At 49.6% G+C, this 17,512-nt stretch overlaps 1 protein-coding gene across 1 annotated transcript in view; it reads left to right on the forward strand.

Annotated features, from left to right (window-relative positions):
- Positions 1-17,512, forward strand: part of ATP2B3 (ATPase plasma membrane Ca2+ transporting 3) — a 118,415-nt gene that overhangs the window by 25,482 nt on the left and 75,421 nt on the right. The window contains exons 3-7 of the mRNA XM_056809416.1: positions 3,423-3,620; positions 5,010-5,267; positions 6,136-6,261; positions 7,149-7,274; positions 8,047-8,091. Of these exons, the coding sequence (XP_056665394.1) occupies positions 3,423-3,620; positions 5,010-5,267; positions 6,136-6,261; positions 7,149-7,274; positions 8,047-8,091 (753 nt within the window). The remainder of the gene's footprint in view (positions 1-3,422; positions 3,621-5,009; positions 5,268-6,135; positions 6,262-7,148; positions 7,275-8,046; positions 8,092-17,512) is intronic.

Genomic DNA, 17,512 nt, shown 5'->3' on the forward strand with positions numbered 1-17,512 from the left:
CACAGTTGAGAAATCTGAGGCAAACAGCAGCCAAGTAATTTGTCCAGGGTTACACAGCTAGGAAGTGCAAGAGGTAAGATTTGAACTCCAGGCCCAGTGCTTTTTCTGCCTAGCTAGCTGCCTATCGTTCTTTGGGGAGCCATCTTCTTCTTTCTGCAGATCAAGTTACCTTGACAAAGGAACAGGCACAGACCTAGACTGTGATTCCACTGATATTGGGAACTTTCAGAGAAGGAAACTCCTACCACTTTCTTGGCAACTTCTTTTACAGAATTGCCTTGAGTGCTATGCCCAGCCTCATCTAGCCCAATGTAGTGAGTCAGGACTTGAACTCAAGCCTCGCTGGCTTTGAGGCCAGCTGTCTCCCTACTGCTTCTCATATTCTGACATACTCTGTGCTAAATCCCAGACTACAAACTCTGCCCCTGCCTCACCTCCTGGGACTTGGAATTCTGGTGATCTCCAGCTTGACTCTCACTTGGTTCTCTCCATGACCCTCTCTAGTCATGACTTGGACTCTGCCCCCAAAGACTTCTTACCCCCAGCCCTATGGAATGCTTTTATTCACCAGGACCATTCAACTAGGCCCTACCTCCTAGTGGTCGTGGATCCGGCAGTACCCAGAACCAAACCCGATGCTTCACATTTGCCCACTGGGGCATGGAACTATTTCCTTCCTTTGCTCCACTGATTCTTGTTGAGTTTACAGTCCACTGTGACCCCCAGATCTTTTTTGAACAAACTGTTACCTGACTGTGCCTTCCCTCGCCCCAGTAAGTACAAAAGCAGTTGATTGTGAGCCCAGTTTCTGGCCCCTTAGACTTGGTGCCACATTTCGCCTGCCCAAGTCTTTCAGGCTCTTCGCTGCTCTGTCACCCTACAAATCAGCTCTCCCTTCCAAATTCCCTCACTTGGAAAGCATACCATCTATGTCATTGATGAAACACGTTGACTAGAAGAACAAGGCCAAGGACAGATCTCTAGGACACCTCTTTCCAGTTCACCGCTCTGTAATTCGATAGCCTGTGATCTCATCCAGGAAGAGAGCCTTGAAATATCCCTGTGTGCCCCCTGCTGGGGTCTGGGAATAAGAAGAATCATATCAGTCTTTGTTAGCTCTCCATCTTGGAGGGGATGCTGGGACTCGATCTTCTCTCAGCCATCCGAACCCCAGGCCATCGCTCACAGGTTATCGGCCAGATCTGCCAGCACCGCCATATGCCCCCTTTCCAAGGGGCTTCTTTATTTGGAATCAGTGTTGCTTGGCTCTCTGGCTCTTGCCTCTGCCTATCAGCCAGCCACACCCTTTCTTTCTTGTCCCAGAGCTAGTCGGTTGAATCGCTGAGGATGCTCATGATTGGGATTTGAGTCGTAGTGAGCTTGATTGGATTCTACAGAATTCTCTCAAGTGCAAGCCAACCACCCACATTCTACTGCTGCCCCAAGGCCAACCCCCCCCCCCCCAGTCCAAATCTCCTTCCAGTTTGTATCCAATAGTTGAATCCTCCCTAGCTACCATCTAGGTCCTGGGACCACAGAAGCATCTGGTCATCAAGAGCAACTCAGCGTAGGGAGACACAGTCTAAGGTCTCAGTGGATACACAGGGTTGGAGTGGAAAAGGCCCTTGTCATATGGCCTAGCGGGAAAACAAGCCCCTGTCTGGGGAAGTCGATTGTTCAAGGGATTGTCGAGACTTCGGAAGGTGAGGATGGAAATATTAGTGATGCAGATGAGGGAAGGAATACTTTCTTTTTTATTTTTCACTCGTACGCGTATGTTCCTGCCCAGAGCCCAGGGTCACCTCCATGTGTAGAGACGGACAGAATAATAATAATAATAGTAGCTAAATCTCTCCAGCCCTTTCTATGGATTTGATTCTCACAATGGCTCTGACAAGTAAGGAGCCCCATTTTTACAGATGAGGACCTTGAGATAGGCAGGAGGGGAAGTGACTTGCCCGGGGTCCCAGCTAGGAAGTGTGAGGTCGATTTGAACTCAGGTCTTCCTGACTGCAGAGCCAGCCCTCACTCCCCTGTGCCCCCTAGCTGCCCACAGACAGTGTGATAGAATAGATTAGAGACACATCCTGGCTGTCTCTCAGGGATCTATAAGTTGCAAAGAAAGTGATGCTCTGGATTGGCAAAGGGAGTTCCCTCACCTAAGAGTTCCTTCTAATCAAATCCAGATTCCCTACCGATATTTTCCAGAGGCCCCGTGGCACAGTGAATATTCTTATGTTTCCGAAGCATCTTTTTAAACCCAGAGAAAGTGGTTCTAAAATTCAGTTCATTGAGGTTGCATCAAATTCCCTCCATGATTTCAAAGGGCCCTTCTGGCTAGAAACCCCCCCCAGAGCCTCCAGAGCAGGGCTCTTCTCTGTTCAGGTTGGCACACATGGCATCACCTCCCTTTCTCATCCATCTGAGGCACGGTCTTCAAGCAAGTCAGCTCTTCTCCCTAGACCCCAGACTCCTCTTCTGTAAGAGGGCGTTAATAACCCCCTTGCTTGTCCAGAAGATACAGAACTAAGACATCTTTTGGTCAAGAAAGCTGTCCTCATTGTGGTAGTGACGTACACTTACAAAGCGCTTTAAGATTTACAAAGTGTTTTGAGAGATAGTGATTAGAGACTAGGTGGTGCAGTGCATAGAACACCAGATGTAGAGTTGTTGGGAGGACCTGGATTCAAATCCAACCTCAGACACTTCCTAGTTATGTGGCCCTGGGCAAGTCACTTAACCCTGCTTGCCTAGCTCTTGCCCTTCTGTCTTAGAGAGATAGAAGGTAAAGGGGGGTGCAGAGGGGAAGGGGAGAGGGAGGGAGGGAGGGAGGAGAGAGAGAGGAGAGAGACAGAGACAGAGAGAGAGAGAGAGAGAGAGAGAGAGAGAGAGAGAGAGAGAGAGAGAGAGAGAGAGAGAGAGGGGAAGAAAGACAGAAATTGGTCTTATTGTAACAGTCTCATAACAGCACTGAGAAGCGAGGACAGCTAGGTCCTGATTAGTACTAACAGGGAATCCCCTGTAGTGGCCACGTTATTCGAAGTCGCTCTGCACATTTCCATCTGGCTGGGGCCAATGGGACCATATTTGACATAATTATGACTTCCAGAGTTGTGTAAACGTGAATATAGAGTCCACTTTGGAGGATTCATTCTTCTTACTGATGGCTACCTAGCTGTATTGCAACAATCTTTATGTCCATTTTACAGATGAGGTAGCTGAGGTTCCAAGAGCTTATAGCTTGCCCATGCTCATAGAACAGAATCTGAACTCGGGTCCCACGGGACTCCATAGCCAGTTGGTTCATTTTGAGAGAAAGTCATTCTAATTCGTCCGAATAAACTCTTTTGCTGGGTGCCTTTGTTTGACTGCTTGGTGCCCGGGGCCTCTGTTTCTCCCCGGCCCTTCTTGCCCATGTGCAGGTCTATCGGACAATGCCACTGACCTGGAGAAGAGGAAGCAGATCTATGGACAGAACTTCATCCCCCCCAAAAAGCCCAAGACTTTCCTACAGCTGGTGTGGGAAGCTCTCCAGGACGTCACGCTCATCATCCTGGAGATTGCGGCCATCATTTCCCTGGGACTCTCCTTCTATGCACCACCTGGAGAACAGAATGAAGGTGAGGATGGGGCGGGCCTGGCCTGGCCTGGCTCAAGAGGAGGGAGGAGGGCCATCCCCGTGCAGGAACCAACAATTCAGGCCAGCAGATCTTGGGAAAGGAAAGGCTCAGACCCTCCCCCCAGGAAGCTTCCAGTCCCACTGGGGGAGCCAGGCCTCACCCACTGGCAACACTCGGAGAATGGCATGTAGCAGAATGGGGAACAGTGTGGGGGAGACAATAGGGGCTCGAGTTCAAAGGCAGGAGAAATTCCTGAGGACCAGGGTAGTCAGAGAAGCTTTGATGGAGGAAGCTAGGACTCGAAGGGTGCCTCCAGGCTTCCAGCGCCTTCCTGCTGACTCAGCGGCCCCCTCCCTAGGGCTGTTTTCCTTCCTCAAGTACTCAGAACCCCAAGATGACCCACCTCCCCTCTCCTGGGTCCCAGCTCTCGTTTTCTTTGGCTGTCAGTGTTCGCTTTCCCCTCATCCCTCCCAGAGGTGTTTCCACTTTTGTAGCACCTGAGACACTGCCCTCTGGCCCGCGGGCCCCATATCTGCCACCTCGGGGTCCAGCTGCCCTCTGGCCCTGCGGCCATCCACCCAGAACCAATGTGTGCGAGCAATAAACACTAACGGGGCTCATCTTTCTCTAGTCATCCAGAGGACACAATTAGTTCACAGCAAAGGCATGTTAGTGAAATCGTAGAGTAAGAAAACACAAGAGGCCCTTCTAGGCCGCAGGCTCCCATGAATAGCAGGGAGGGAGAAATGTGTGGCACTTGTGGGCGAGCAGCGCATGGCAGGAAACCCACCACAAGACCCTCATTTTACAGAGGAGGCAACTGAAGCTTGGGGAGGGGAAGGGCCTTATCCAAGGCCACACAGACTATCCCAGCTCTTTAGCTGGCAAGAGCCATCTAGTCCTGTCTCCTCATTTTACAGAGGGGTCAACTGAGGCCCAAGAAAAGGAAGGGACTTGCCCAAGGAAGTGGCAAAATAAGAATTCGGACCCCGGTCCTCCAGTTCCAAAGGCAGCATTTTTCTCTATTTTAGTCTCCCCACCCACCTGTGGGTGCTCTTTCTTCCCCACAGCCTCTACAATCCAATTAAACCAACTTAATTAGATACACAAGCACCCATGGGGGCCTCGCTGACTGTTCTGTTGGCTGGGCCCTTCATGCCCAGGGCCTGGCAGGATCCACTGGCCTTGACCCAGGGGCAGGCACCAGCTCTTTCTCCTTCTCCTGTCTCCCAACCCTCTCCCCAGACTCACTCCAAGGCCAGGTCAGAGCTGAGCGCACAGAGGCAGTTGGCTAAATTATGTTGCCCTGGGTCTGCTTGACGGCAGAAATGGGGAGGGAGGGGAGTGTGCCAAGGCCTGTCTAAGCCTCTCCGTCTCCCTTGGGGGCAGCCTGTGGGAATGTCTCCGCCGGGGCCGAGGATGAGGGAGAGGCAGAGGCCGGCTGGATTGAAGGAGCAGCTATCCTGCTGTCTGTCATCTGTGTGGTACTGGTCACGGCCTTCAATGACTGGAGCAAGGAGAAGCAGTTCCGTGGTCTGCAGAGTCGGATTGAACAAGAGCAGAAGTTCCAAGTCATCCGGAATGGGCAGGTTGTCCAGATCCCTGTGGCTGAACTCGTGGTGGGAGATATCGCCCAGATCAAATATGGTGAGGAGGCCCGGGGGCTCTTCCCACTTCCCCAAGGGCTCTGCGAAGGGGAGAGAGCTAGGCTGTTCTCCATTCTCTGGAGCTCTCTCAACCTGCTTCCCATCCCCTCGCTGCTGCCAACTTTACTTGGCCTTCCAGGGCATCCAGCCTGGCAAATCAATTGCACCACCAGTCCTACCGGGAGAGCACAAGAAGAGAGCTACCCCACCCACGTGTCCAGAGAACCCCCTGCTTTCCCCTTCAGGGAACCCACGTGGACTCTACTAGGGGCCTCCGAGAGACCACACCTCAACCTAAAGGCCCAACCTCAATAGTAGCTGGCCATTGTGGGCACATGAGGAAGCCCACAAACCATAACTAGGAGGCACCTTGGCTCGGGCTCTGCCTAGGCCTGGCCTGGGATACTCCAGTGCCCCCTTTAAGCCGTTTTGGGGTTCTTCTTGCCCTTGGAGTCATTATCCATCACACAAACATGGGAATCCCCAGTTCCTCAGTAGATCAGAGGCAGGGTTAAGGGGAGGCAGGAACAAACATTTGAATTCTAGACCCCCATCAGCTCCCAGAGAAAGAATGAGGTGAAGAAGATTTCAGCTTCACATAAAGAGAAACTCTCTGTACAAAAATGGAGGTGGTAGTGAGTTCCCCATTACTTCAGGCAGAATCTGGATAGGCCACCGGTGAAGGCTGTTGTGGAAGGATTCTCACTCAGTTACTGGTTGGACTGTATGCCTTCAGAGGTTCCTCTCATTCCTGAGAGTCTGGGTTTCTGGGATGAGAGGAAGGAAGAGAAGGGGGAGGGAGGGTTGTTTGGGTCCTGAATGTTCCAGCTGTTTCCTGATTCCTTTTTCCTCACTGTGCCTCCCTCCAGGTGACTTACTGCCTGCTGACGGAGTGCTCATCCAGGGCAACGACCTCAAGATCGATGAGAGCTCCCTAACTGGAGAATCAGACCATGTTCGCAAATCAGTGAGCAAAGACCCCATGCTGCTCTCTGGTAAGTAAGTCCTGGCCCTAGGCAAGCACTAAGGGACTCTCTGAGGTGAAACACGTGGGGCCACTAGCCCCTCCAGCCGATGGCTTCATTTAAGGGAGGGTGACTGACCGGGTTAGTTTAACGGCACTACCGATGGGGGCTTTTCCAGTTAGGAGCTAGTAGAGAAGCTCGAGTGAATATTAGCTACTGACCCCTGGCCAAGACCCTGGCTGAGCACTCTGGGGCCCCTGAGGTTAGTGGACAGCTTGATTGGTTGAAAGAATTCTAGTGTGGTAGTGTGAGTGCTGGGGTAGACAGAAGAAAAGGAGTCTACAGCCAGGTCCAAGAGCCCGAAAAGGCAGCCCGGAGTCAGTGAGGACCCCCAGACAAAGGTCAGGGGCCATCTTGTGTCATGCAACTTCATTGCTCAAAGCCTCGTGGCCTTTCCTTGTTTTGAAGCATGAATGCTGCCCGTTTACCACTCCAGTAGTTGTTGTCATCGTTCAGTCATACCCAACTCTACGTGACCCCGTGGACAACGTTTTTGGCAAAGATAATGGATGGTTTGCCATTTCCTTCTACAATGTGTTCCCATTTTATAGATGAGGAACTGAGGCCAAAAGGGGTTAAGTGACTTGCCCAGTAGCACAGCTAGTAAGCAACTGAGATCCGATTTGAACTCAGGTCGTTCTGCCTCCAGGCCCAGTGTTCTCTCCACTGCACCACTCTAGTGGTGGTGGTGTTCAGTCATTTTTGATGACGTCCTACTCTTAGTGACCCTTTGGGGGGGTTCTTGGCAGTGGTTTGTCATTTTTTTCTCCAGCTCCCTTTACAGACAGAGGAAACTGAGGTCAACCGGGTTGAGGGCTCCGTGTGGCATCGTGACTCTTTCTTTCATACTTAATCAGGTACCCATGTCATGGAAGGCTCAGGAAGGATGGTGGTCACTGCTGTGGGAGTGAACTCTCAGACCGGCATTATCTTTACTTTGCTTGGAGCCAGTGGAGAAGAGGAGGAAAAGAAAGAGAAGAAAAGTAAGCTTCTGTGCCCCATCACCCGCCAGCCCTTTCCCAGCCCCCCAGACTCGAGCCCAGCAGGGTCACTGGAGGCTCCTTCTCCTTACACATAGATAGGGTGAACCCCTTCAGCCTGGGGTCCCTCGCTCTTCCAAGGAAAGACCACAAAGTAGCTTTAACACCGTCAATCTCCTTAGACTCCCTTGAGACAGACATTTGATCGCCTTAAACTAGCCACCCCCCCCAAGGAAGAAGAAGAAGAAGAAGAAGTGATTTTAAAGGGGTTCGAATCTAGGGAGGACACCCGTCTGGGCCGGTGTCAAAGCGGGAGGGGGCCGGGAACTCTAGAGGTCCCCAGTGGCAGAGTCCTGTGACCAGAACGGAGCCATGAGCCTCCCATGACACGGGACAGCTCCCAGGATGCCTTCCCCAGGGATGCACACAATAAAGTGGAACCTTGAGACACCCATGGAACATCCCTCCCTGCCCCCCCCCCCCGTCCCCACCCCGGCTCCCGACTCCTTCCAACAGAAGTAGCTCTGTAGCATCCCAGCCATGAACTCGAGCCCAGTTCAGCTGGGCGCTTTAGCTTCCACCCCTTGGCAGCTCCAGGGCAGAGGGGAGGCCGCTGCTGCCTTTCTGCCCTAACAGCTCCGCTGCTCAGGTCTCCTTACTGTTCTGACATGGAAAAGCAACTCACATTCCTGTGGTGCTTTAAGATTTGCAGAGTACTTTCTTTGCACCAGCCTTGGGAGTTGGTGGTGCAAGCATTCTCATCCCCATTTTACAGATGAGGCTATCGAGGCTCAGAGAGGTGCAGTTGGTCACAAAACTAGTGAGTATTGGAGCTGGGGTAAAATGTTCAGGCTCAGGCTGGATGACCATTGGATCTGGATGCTGGAGAGGGGACTCGGGCAGCGGGCGGGAGGGGAGATTGGGTTTTATGGGAAAAGAAATGGGCTGAATTCCTCAGCTGCTGGGCTTGCTAGCTCTTCTTTCACAACAGCTCCACTACAATGGAGAAAACCTTTCCAGAAGGCAAGGAGGGCCCACGGGCGTCTGGCTTGGAGCCTCAAGCAGCCCCCAGTGAATCCTTCCTGTAAAAGAAGTAGAATTCTCTGCAGGGAAATCTAGGATGTCCCCTTGCCCAGGAATCCCTGGCTCGCAGGGGAAGAGGGAGAAAGGCAGGGAGACTTGGAGTGGCCAGAGACAGATGCGTAAGCCTGATGGGGTCTTAGTGCCAAAGCGGTCTCCAGGAGGCGGGGTGGAGGGGGGTCCCTCGGTGCCCTTGTTGCCCAGCCACTGGCAGCCTTCATGGGACTAGGGGGCAGGAGGGCAGATAGCCCCAGGCTGTTCAGGAACAGCTGATGTCAAATTTGCAGCCCATAAATGATTCAGGGACTGGCACCCTGCAGAGTGGGGAGCATGGTGGTGGCGGGGATGCTGAATTCCGTTTGAAATCCCAGGTCTAAACCAGCACTTGCCACAGTGAACAGATTGCCCCACTCCTCCCTCCCTCCCTCCCTCCTTCCTCCCCCTCGAACACACATCCCACTCTGTCACTCACGCATCCTCCCCCACCCCCCCACCCCAACCTCCATCAATAAGCTCAGAGACAACCTCATCACCATTCTTGTTTCCTGGCCAACAGTATGTTCAAGATACCTAAAGAAACCCTGGCATCCTAGAACATCTCCTTCTTTCTGTCATCCTCCAATCTCTGACAGCCCCAAAGCTGTCAGGGTCCACCAGACCCTGACCCACATCTCTGGGTGGCCCCTGGTTCCAGGCCCTTCAATTTCTCCTACCCTGTATCCCATCTCTGAGATCTGAGACTGGCCACACTGAAGCAATAGAGGGCTGAGGAAACACACCAACACCATCTCAGCTGGTCTGACCTAGTGCCCAGTGGCTGAACCCAAACTTGGTCCTAGAGTCCAGCCCCACAAAGCCCACAGCCACCTTTGCGGTGTTGGGTTACAGAACCACAGAATACTAGCGATCAGAGGGACCTTCAAAAGAACCTAGTCTCATCCTCTCATTACAATGTTTTCCCTTTATTTTATCTTTTTCTTAAGTTTTAATTCTGAACATTAAACACTGCCACCCTCAAAGGCATTTCCATAAACATAGTGGATCCAAAAAATAGGATTCTGTATGAAACCATGACTCTCCATTTCATAAGATTCATTTTTTAAAAGACTATGCTTACACATTAATTTCTAAACTGTCCTGTTTGTCAGTACTTCCTTCTGAACTACCTTCCAGTCTTCTGTTTCACAAAGTTACGGGGCAGGGGGTTACAAAGGGGCAGGCAGGGGGTTGTGATCATTTCTTCTACCTATTCATGTACGTCTCATGAAAAATCTTTTTTCCCCTTAGAGTCTCTGCTTGCAAACATCATGGACTTACTTGCTCCTTCTGATTGTATTATCTCTAGTTTTGATGTTTTCTTTTACTTACTTATCTCTCCAGGTTTAGTTCCTGAATTGGACTTTGTGCCAAGGCTAGGGTCCACCAACCCACTGCAATTTGGGGGTGGAGAGTAGCATTCAGCCCTATTTGGTATCTCATTGGATCCATTGGGATTGAACTTGCCTTTGAGATTGAGTGCTGGATCTTCAGGGTTTTCTCTGAGATTTCAGGACAGAGTATGTTCTGGGCTCTATTTCTCTGAGCACACTGGTAACTGGTTGCGTACCTCCTTCCACTAAAGGCCCCACAATATTTTTAGTCACTCTGGGGCTCTTTCAAAGGAGTCTTGCATCTTGCCATGCCAGTGCTAAGTTGGAATCTCTGCCGAGGAGTATAGCTTATAGGATAGGAGAAGTTGTTGGGATGGAGAGTAGAGATAACAAGAGAAACCTGGCAGGCACTATGTATGTGTCCAATAAGAGTAGATTCAAGGTCAGGAAGTTGGGAAGTACGGCAAGGAGGGCCTAAATATTCCGGCCAAAGTACGAGGCTAATCTCAAAGTCAGAGAATCCTCAGGTGGCCTTCCAGATTTTGCTTGGATAGCTCCAACCCACAAGCCTGCTTTAGTCTTGTGCTGCTCTCCCTAGCACTTAGTTCAGTGCCTTCCGTGTTTGCTGAATGGAGCTGAATATCTGAATCTTGGATTCTTTCGTAGCTCCAGAGTTTAGACTCAGCAAATCTGAGAGATAAGACATTCAGATCACTGATTAAAATGTCGATGGCACGACCAACGACGGATCTTTGAAGCACTCTTCTGGAGACCCCTCTCCACACAGATTTCCATCCATCAGCTTACACTCTTCGGGCCTAACTGTTCAACCCGGTCCAAATCCATCCAATAACGTTCTGCTTCAGCCTGCACTGCCCCACCAAAAACTTTGATGTCATCTGCCAGTTCGGTGTGTGTCAGAAGGGAAGATGAAGTTAGTTTGGCATTCCCACTTCTTGAGGAACTTAGACTGGCTCAGGGCTATCGCTGCTTCCTTTTCTGAGGACTCATAAATCTCCGATCATGAATTTTGCTTTTCATAGTCTCGAAAATCTACTCATTCGCCATTAAAAACAAACACCAAACAGGACAGCAGTTCTTCCAAGATCTCTCTCAGGCCTGCTCAGATCCTAAAACAGGAATACTTTGAACAAACATAAGCATAAAAAGGAAGTTAAGGAAACAATGTGCCATTTGAGATGAGTTAGGATCTTCTGGCCCAGACAAGTTACACACCTGAGAATAGGAAGTTCTTTAACCACATTTGCCCCATGTTCTTAATTCATTCATTGATTCTGGAGACAATCAGGAACAGCCACTGTTTCCAGAGCACTAGGCTGGGCAGAAGGAGAGCTAGCCTAAGATGGATGGCTCCTCCATGACGTGGAGGCAGATCTTGCATCCCAAAGGTCCTGGATAGAGGCTCTTGGCAGGCCTTAGCCTGATGGAGAAGGGCTCTCCATCCAGACTGTCTGGCTGAAGACCAGGAGGCTCCTGGGGTAATGACTTTTTTGGCCATGATAATCTATTTAACAGATCAAAATTCAAAGCAACCCTTAGACCTGGGGATCCCCTTCTGTTCCCTCAGGGATGGTGGTAGCTTAGCAGAAAAGTGGGCTTATACCATCTACCACCCTTAATGTTGCCTTTGGCGCTGTTCACATGCACTTGTGAACAGGACCACCATTGTCTGGCCTTCAGGGCTCTGAATGAGCCCCAAAGAGACCCAAAGATGCCACTAAATGAATGGAAGGATGGCTCAGAGGTTCTTCTAAGGGAAGTGACGATAGCAGAGTTCATAGGCTCAAAGGTGTCAAGAAACACCATGGCACCTTGAAGTGCTTGTGATGGAAACAAGCAAATAGGCCCCCCATTGAGGTCATTCGAGTTTATCTGCCATCGTCTGCTGCAGCGGGAGGGAAAATAGGAATAAGCATTAATATAGTGCCTACTATGTACCAAGCACTGTGCTAAGAGTTTTACAAATGTAATTTTATTTTATCTTCACAACAACCCTACAAGGGAGGTGCTATGATTGTTCCTATTCTACAATTGAGGCATCCGGAGGTTAAGTGACTTGCCCAGGTGCCCACAGCTAGTAAGTATCTGGAGCCAGATTTGAACTCAGATCTTCCTGACTCCAAGTTCTGTGCCCTCTTCACAACCTTTCAACCCCTGTGCACAATAAGGTTCACAAAGATTCTTATAAAAACCCATAACTTTGTGAGTGTACTCTTACGACAGAGACCAACATGGAAGTGTGCTTTGCGTGGTAACACATGAATGGCCCAGATCAAAAGGCTTACCATCGCCATGTGGGGGGAGGAAAGGGAGGGCCTTGTGACTTTGGAAAATATATGTTGAAAATTAATATTCCTTGTAATTGGGAAAAATAAAAATATCTTTGAATTGAAAAAAAAAAACAACCTTCCATCTTAGAATCAATACTGTGTATTGGTTCCAAGACAGAAGAGTGGTAAAGGCTAGGCAATGGGGGTCAAGTGACTTGTCCAGGGTCACCCAGTTAGGAAGCGTCCGAGGTCAGATTGGAACCCAGGACCTCCCATCACGGAGCTGCCTAGCTGCCCCCAGATTCACAAAGATTTAACAATAGGCCGGTTTATTAACAGATAGGATAAGTGCTTGATCTTTTATTTCACTATTATAGGGAATTCCCAGATGAAGAAGCTTCTTTCATCAATGCCAGTCCGCATCTTCTCTAGGACCTATAGTCTTAGAAAGGTGCCTAGAGCAAAGCGAGATGAAACGGGGCTTACTGACAACCAATGAGTACCAGAGGCTAAACTTGAATTCGGGTCTTCCTAGTATACTATGCCATGGCTGCTTCTCCTTTGTTAACACATAAGAAAAATGAAACAATGCAATAGAAAGCATCGCCTGCCCCAGGCTTAGCTATTTCTTCCTGGTCTCTCCCTCAGCACGCGAGTTGCACAGATAAGATGGGAATCAGATGGTCTCCCTTCCCATAATCCCCTCCATTTAGTCAGCAGTTCCAAAGAAAAACCTTGAGGCGACGAGGCTAAAGAGAAGGGCAGCTATACCTCAGTGCCCTTATCAACAAGAACTAATGTGAGATAGACAGGGATGCCAGGGGCAGAGTTTAGGTTTCACTTGGTAGACAGGAGGTGGTGCCTGAAGATTTTTGAGCAGAGCAGTGATGGGATCACATCTTGTGCCTGCGCAGGGTTATCCAGGCCGTGGAGTGAAGTATGGTTTCTTTGCACGGGAGAGAATGATGGCAGGAAGTCCTGCTGCAAAATGACTGCAACAATCTGGCTTTGGGAGTGGGGGAGGAGGAAATAGTGCCCCATGTAGGGTTCTGGTAGTGAGAATATAAAGAAATGGGAAGGATATGGCTGAGAGAGAATCCGTAGCACTTAGTAGGTGATTGACTATCAGAGGAGAGGGAGGGAAGATTCCAAGATAATCCCGAAGCTTCTGTTAACAAAAACAGCAACAGCTTCTTCCGAAGGAGCCATTTCAAGGGGGAATATGAGGAACTCAGTTTTGGCCATGCTGACTTTGGTTGCTACCAGTTGGTGGGCAATTCAAGTGGAATGTCTGCCTTTAAGCCATTAACAGCATGCCTGTCCGCCAGCGGGACTCCTCACCCTTGTTATTTTTGTCCTAAGCATGACCCTAAAAACCCAGGTGAACACGAGCCTTTCGAACTGTCCCTATCTTTAGAGCTTTGTGCATGTCTTCTTCTATCTTTTGTACATGTACTTTTCATAGGTGAACCCATTAGAGAGCTCACTATGCAGCCACATCATCTATTTGGATCCCTGTGCATTTTCCTTTTTCAACAGGGTTGTTATTATATTATGTTTGCATCATCAGAACTTTACTCTTCTTGACTTCTTGATGCTTCTTGAGCCAATTTCCCTTTGATCCTGCCTCTGGGATGTCACTTCACTTTTCTCTGATGTCTTTGAAATCCAGTCAGTCTATGCCTGCCATTTCAATCTTTCTCTGTCTTGGTCTGTCAGATGGTTTGTTCATTATATCCCAAAGTGCTGATCATTTTTCCATCACCTCCCATTTGCTTCTTATTGGCCCAGAGTAACCATTCCCCTCTTCACTTCTTTCTTCTGAGCTGAACTTGTCAGGAAGCTAGATCTATCAAGAATCTGACAAGTCCTCAGCTTTGAACAGAGGGACCTGCCCAGAGGCCTAGAAGCCATCATTGTCGTCACCATCGTTGCCACCGTCATTGTCATAACTGATGCTTTATATGGTCCTTGAAGGTTGTCAGAGCCCCATACTGAATCCCCCTACAAGGAACGGGCTGAGAGCGAGAGAAAGGCAAGGCTTAGCCTGCAGTCACCAAGAGACCAGGCTGATCTGACCCTGGCCCAGGAATCATACAATCAGTTCTCGAGCTCAAAAGGGCTGCAGGTGTCGGCTGGTCCAACCTCCGCATTTTACCGAGGAGGAAACTGAGGTCTTGAGGGGAAAGATAACTTGCCCAAAGTCATACAGGGCCAGAATCTGGCATAGAACTGGCATAGAACCTTTCAACTTCTGAATTACCCAAGCTGCTAGGGATCTAACCACTCTATTTCCTATCAAGGGGGTAGTTGTGAAATCAAGGGGAAAGGAGGGGGAAGAGAGAGAGAGCATGTCTATAGCCCCTGTGCTAACCACTTTACAGTTATCACTTCACTTGATGGTCACAACCCTGAGGGGTAGGTGCTATTATTACCCCCATTTCACAATTGAGGAAACTGAGACAGACAGGGGTGACCTGACTTGCCCAGGGTCATACAGCTGGTAGTAAGTGTCTGAGGCTGGATTTGAACTCAAGGCTTCCTCACTCCAGGCTCGGTGCTCTGGGCACCGTAGTGTCTGTGCAAGGCCCAAAGATATGAAATGACTTACCTGACGTCAGATAGCTAGTTAGCAGCAGGGCAAAAATAGAACCGAGATGTCTTGATTCTCAAACCAAGGCCTTCTCTTCTGGGGCCATCTTCCTCCAGGCCTGCCCTCTCTAGGCAAAGGCTCAGAGAGCGCCCTTCTCTCTCCTCCTATCCCAGGATTCTTTTACCTGGGATCCATCCCCTCGGGTCTCCGTTCTCTCTGTTTGCCCAGCTCACCTCTTAAACTAAGCCGCTCTTAGTATTGCATTTATGCCTTATCCTTCTCTCCTATGTCTGCATCTGTCAGGGACCCGCTGGAAGACAGAGCTCAAATCCCAAAGGAGGGCCTTGGAGCCTGGAGTATTTTCAGCCCTGAGCAGGAGGCTGGGGAGGTAGACTCTTCCTAGGTCTACAAGAAGTTAAGAATAAGGCTTAGCCCCGACCCGAAGCCCACAAACAGCTAATCCTACCACTAGCGAGCATTTCTAGAACTCTTGAAGGTTTACAGTGTACTTTATAAAGGTGGGCTCACAGCCCGAGGAGGTCGCTGCTGTTATTATCCCCAGAGGAAACTGAGGCACACAAAGGCAAAGGGACTTGTCCAGGGTCTCCCAGCAAGATGAGATGGAATTTGAACTCAGATCTTCCTGCCTCTGGACCCAGCCCCTTCACCGTGCTGCCTAAGTCTTGGAGCCACTGAGGCTAGCTGCTTAGGGAGGTCCTAGGAGGTTAAGAGGACCATCTTCCTGGCTCCAAACCGGTCCAGAGAAGAATCTTCCTCATCCTTTTCCATTCAAGAACTGGAATCCACTCATACAGCCTGGCAAGATGATGCAGACGTAGCCTCATTCCCCATCTATCCTCTTGAAGATGGTTGGGGAAGCACTGAAGCTGCTCCATCTAGTAGAGAGCCCAAGTTTCCTTAGCTACTTGGTTCCACTTGCAGGTGGAGGCTGGAGCCAAAGCGCTTCCGGAGAGCAGTCTCCTCCCCCATGGTCTCCAGTATGAGGGTGCTCACTGAGCTCTAAAAGGCAGGAAAACTTGAGCTACGCAGACAACCAGAGAGGCTCCGAGGGGTGCCCATGGCCTTCCCAAGGCGCCATTTTCTCATTTTCAACAATACACAAGTCTTAGCAGCTCCCAAAGGAACTGCTGAGCCCAGATCCTTGGAGGCTTGTGTTGATAAGTGGCTAAGACTGATTTGGGAATGCAGACCTTCTAGAATATTCAAGCTTGAAAGGGCTTCATCTATGATCTAGTCCCCTCAAGGAAACTAACTTCCTGTGAAGCAGTAGAAGGAGGCAGGAGTCCTGGGGGGAAACCCTGACTACGACACTGCCTGAGTGACCTTAGACAAGTCACCTGTCCTCTTTGTGGCTCAGTTTCATTGACTATAAAATGAGGAGGTTGGACTAGGCCCCTTCTAGCTCTGTGATCTTAAGGGCAAGGCAGAATGTTTGGCCCCCTGGTTTACTTCCAGGTTTTTGCTGCCATTAAAGGTTTTGCAGCTAGGAATCAAACCCTGCCTGTAAAAGGGAGAACCTGGCGTTGCTGCCATCTTCCTCTTGGCTATCATGGCTCCAAAGCCAACTTGGTGCGGCCTCGTTGTATGAACTGATTGGGTTCCAAATGAGCCAGTGAGCAAGTTAAGCTTTATGGGGGACGAGTCATTCACAGAACCTTCTCAGTGGCCAAGTTCCCGTAATCAGAGCAGCCTCTAAGATAGAACAGATAAAAAATCCGGCCAGATTTTCTGAGATGGGAGAGAAAGGAAGGAAGGGCCAGAATCTCATCAGCCTCATCTGAGCCTCCATCTTGGCCCTTTGGAATTCCTTCACTGGGCATCCTGTCCTAATGTCCACTGGTTTCCTTCCTCTCTTTCTTTACCTTCCTCCCTCTCCCAAGCTGTAGTTCTCACAGGATCACATATTTAGAGCTATCAGGCATTGTAGACTGACTCCCTCACTTTACAGAGGAAGAAACAGAGACCCAGGGAGAGGAAGGGACTTGCCCAGGGTCACACACTATAGGAATGTGTTTGAGGTAGAATTTGAACACAGATCTTCCTGGCTCCAAATTCAGTGTTCCTTCTGTAATGTCCAATGCCAATGTGTATGAACCTGAGTCAGTTGCATGCTCAGTTCATTCCATCCTGTTCCCCTACCTTTTAACCCCTCATACAGCCTCCCATGCCAATTTTAATGGAAAGATAGAAGTGCTTTGGTCCTAAGCACATTTTAGCTTCTTGTTCCTTCTCTTCCTTGTCCTCCCTTCCCCATCTGACTCCTGACCATCCAGGGAGTCCCAGGCTCTCCCCTTCGTCTCTACACAGGGACTCCCTTGCCTGTCTACTCAGTCCCACTATTGATTTCAACTTCTCCTAGCGCCCTGGCTTTCTGGGACTGGAAGTAGTGCTTTCAAGGGGAGTGTATATATTTAAACCTGAGATTCCCGGACCATAGACTTTTAGCTGGCAGGGACCTTGGAGGTCATAGAATTCAACTCCCTCATTTGAGGAAACTAAGGCACAGAGAGATGAAGTGACTTGCCCAGGGTCAGTAAGTTAATGAGTCCTACACAAACACTCCAATGCCTTGGGGCACCCATTCTTTAAATCAGGAGGTCATAACTTTCTGGTATGTATCTGACCCCCTTGGCAATCTGGTGAAAACAAAGGACCCCAGTGTCTATTGGTGACATTCGTAATTGGAGCAGATGCTAAAATTTAGTCAGAGGCTAGAGAAAATAATGAAATAATTCTTTTTCCCAAAAAAGTTCACAGATTTCCTATGGCATATCTATAGATTCTTTGGGAAGGTCTATGGATCCCAAGTGAAGAACCGTTCGTTGCTTTACAGGAACCCTTCAGTAACATAAAAAACCGTACTACTAATTTATCTGCTCTGGATTT

Source organism: Monodelphis domestica, chromosome X, assembly GCF_027887165.1.
Source record: "Monodelphis domestica isolate mMonDom1 chromosome X, mMonDom1.pri, whole genome shotgun sequence".
Classification (NCBI taxonomy): Eukaryota; Metazoa; Chordata; class Mammalia; order Didelphimorphia; family Didelphidae; genus Monodelphis; species Monodelphis domestica.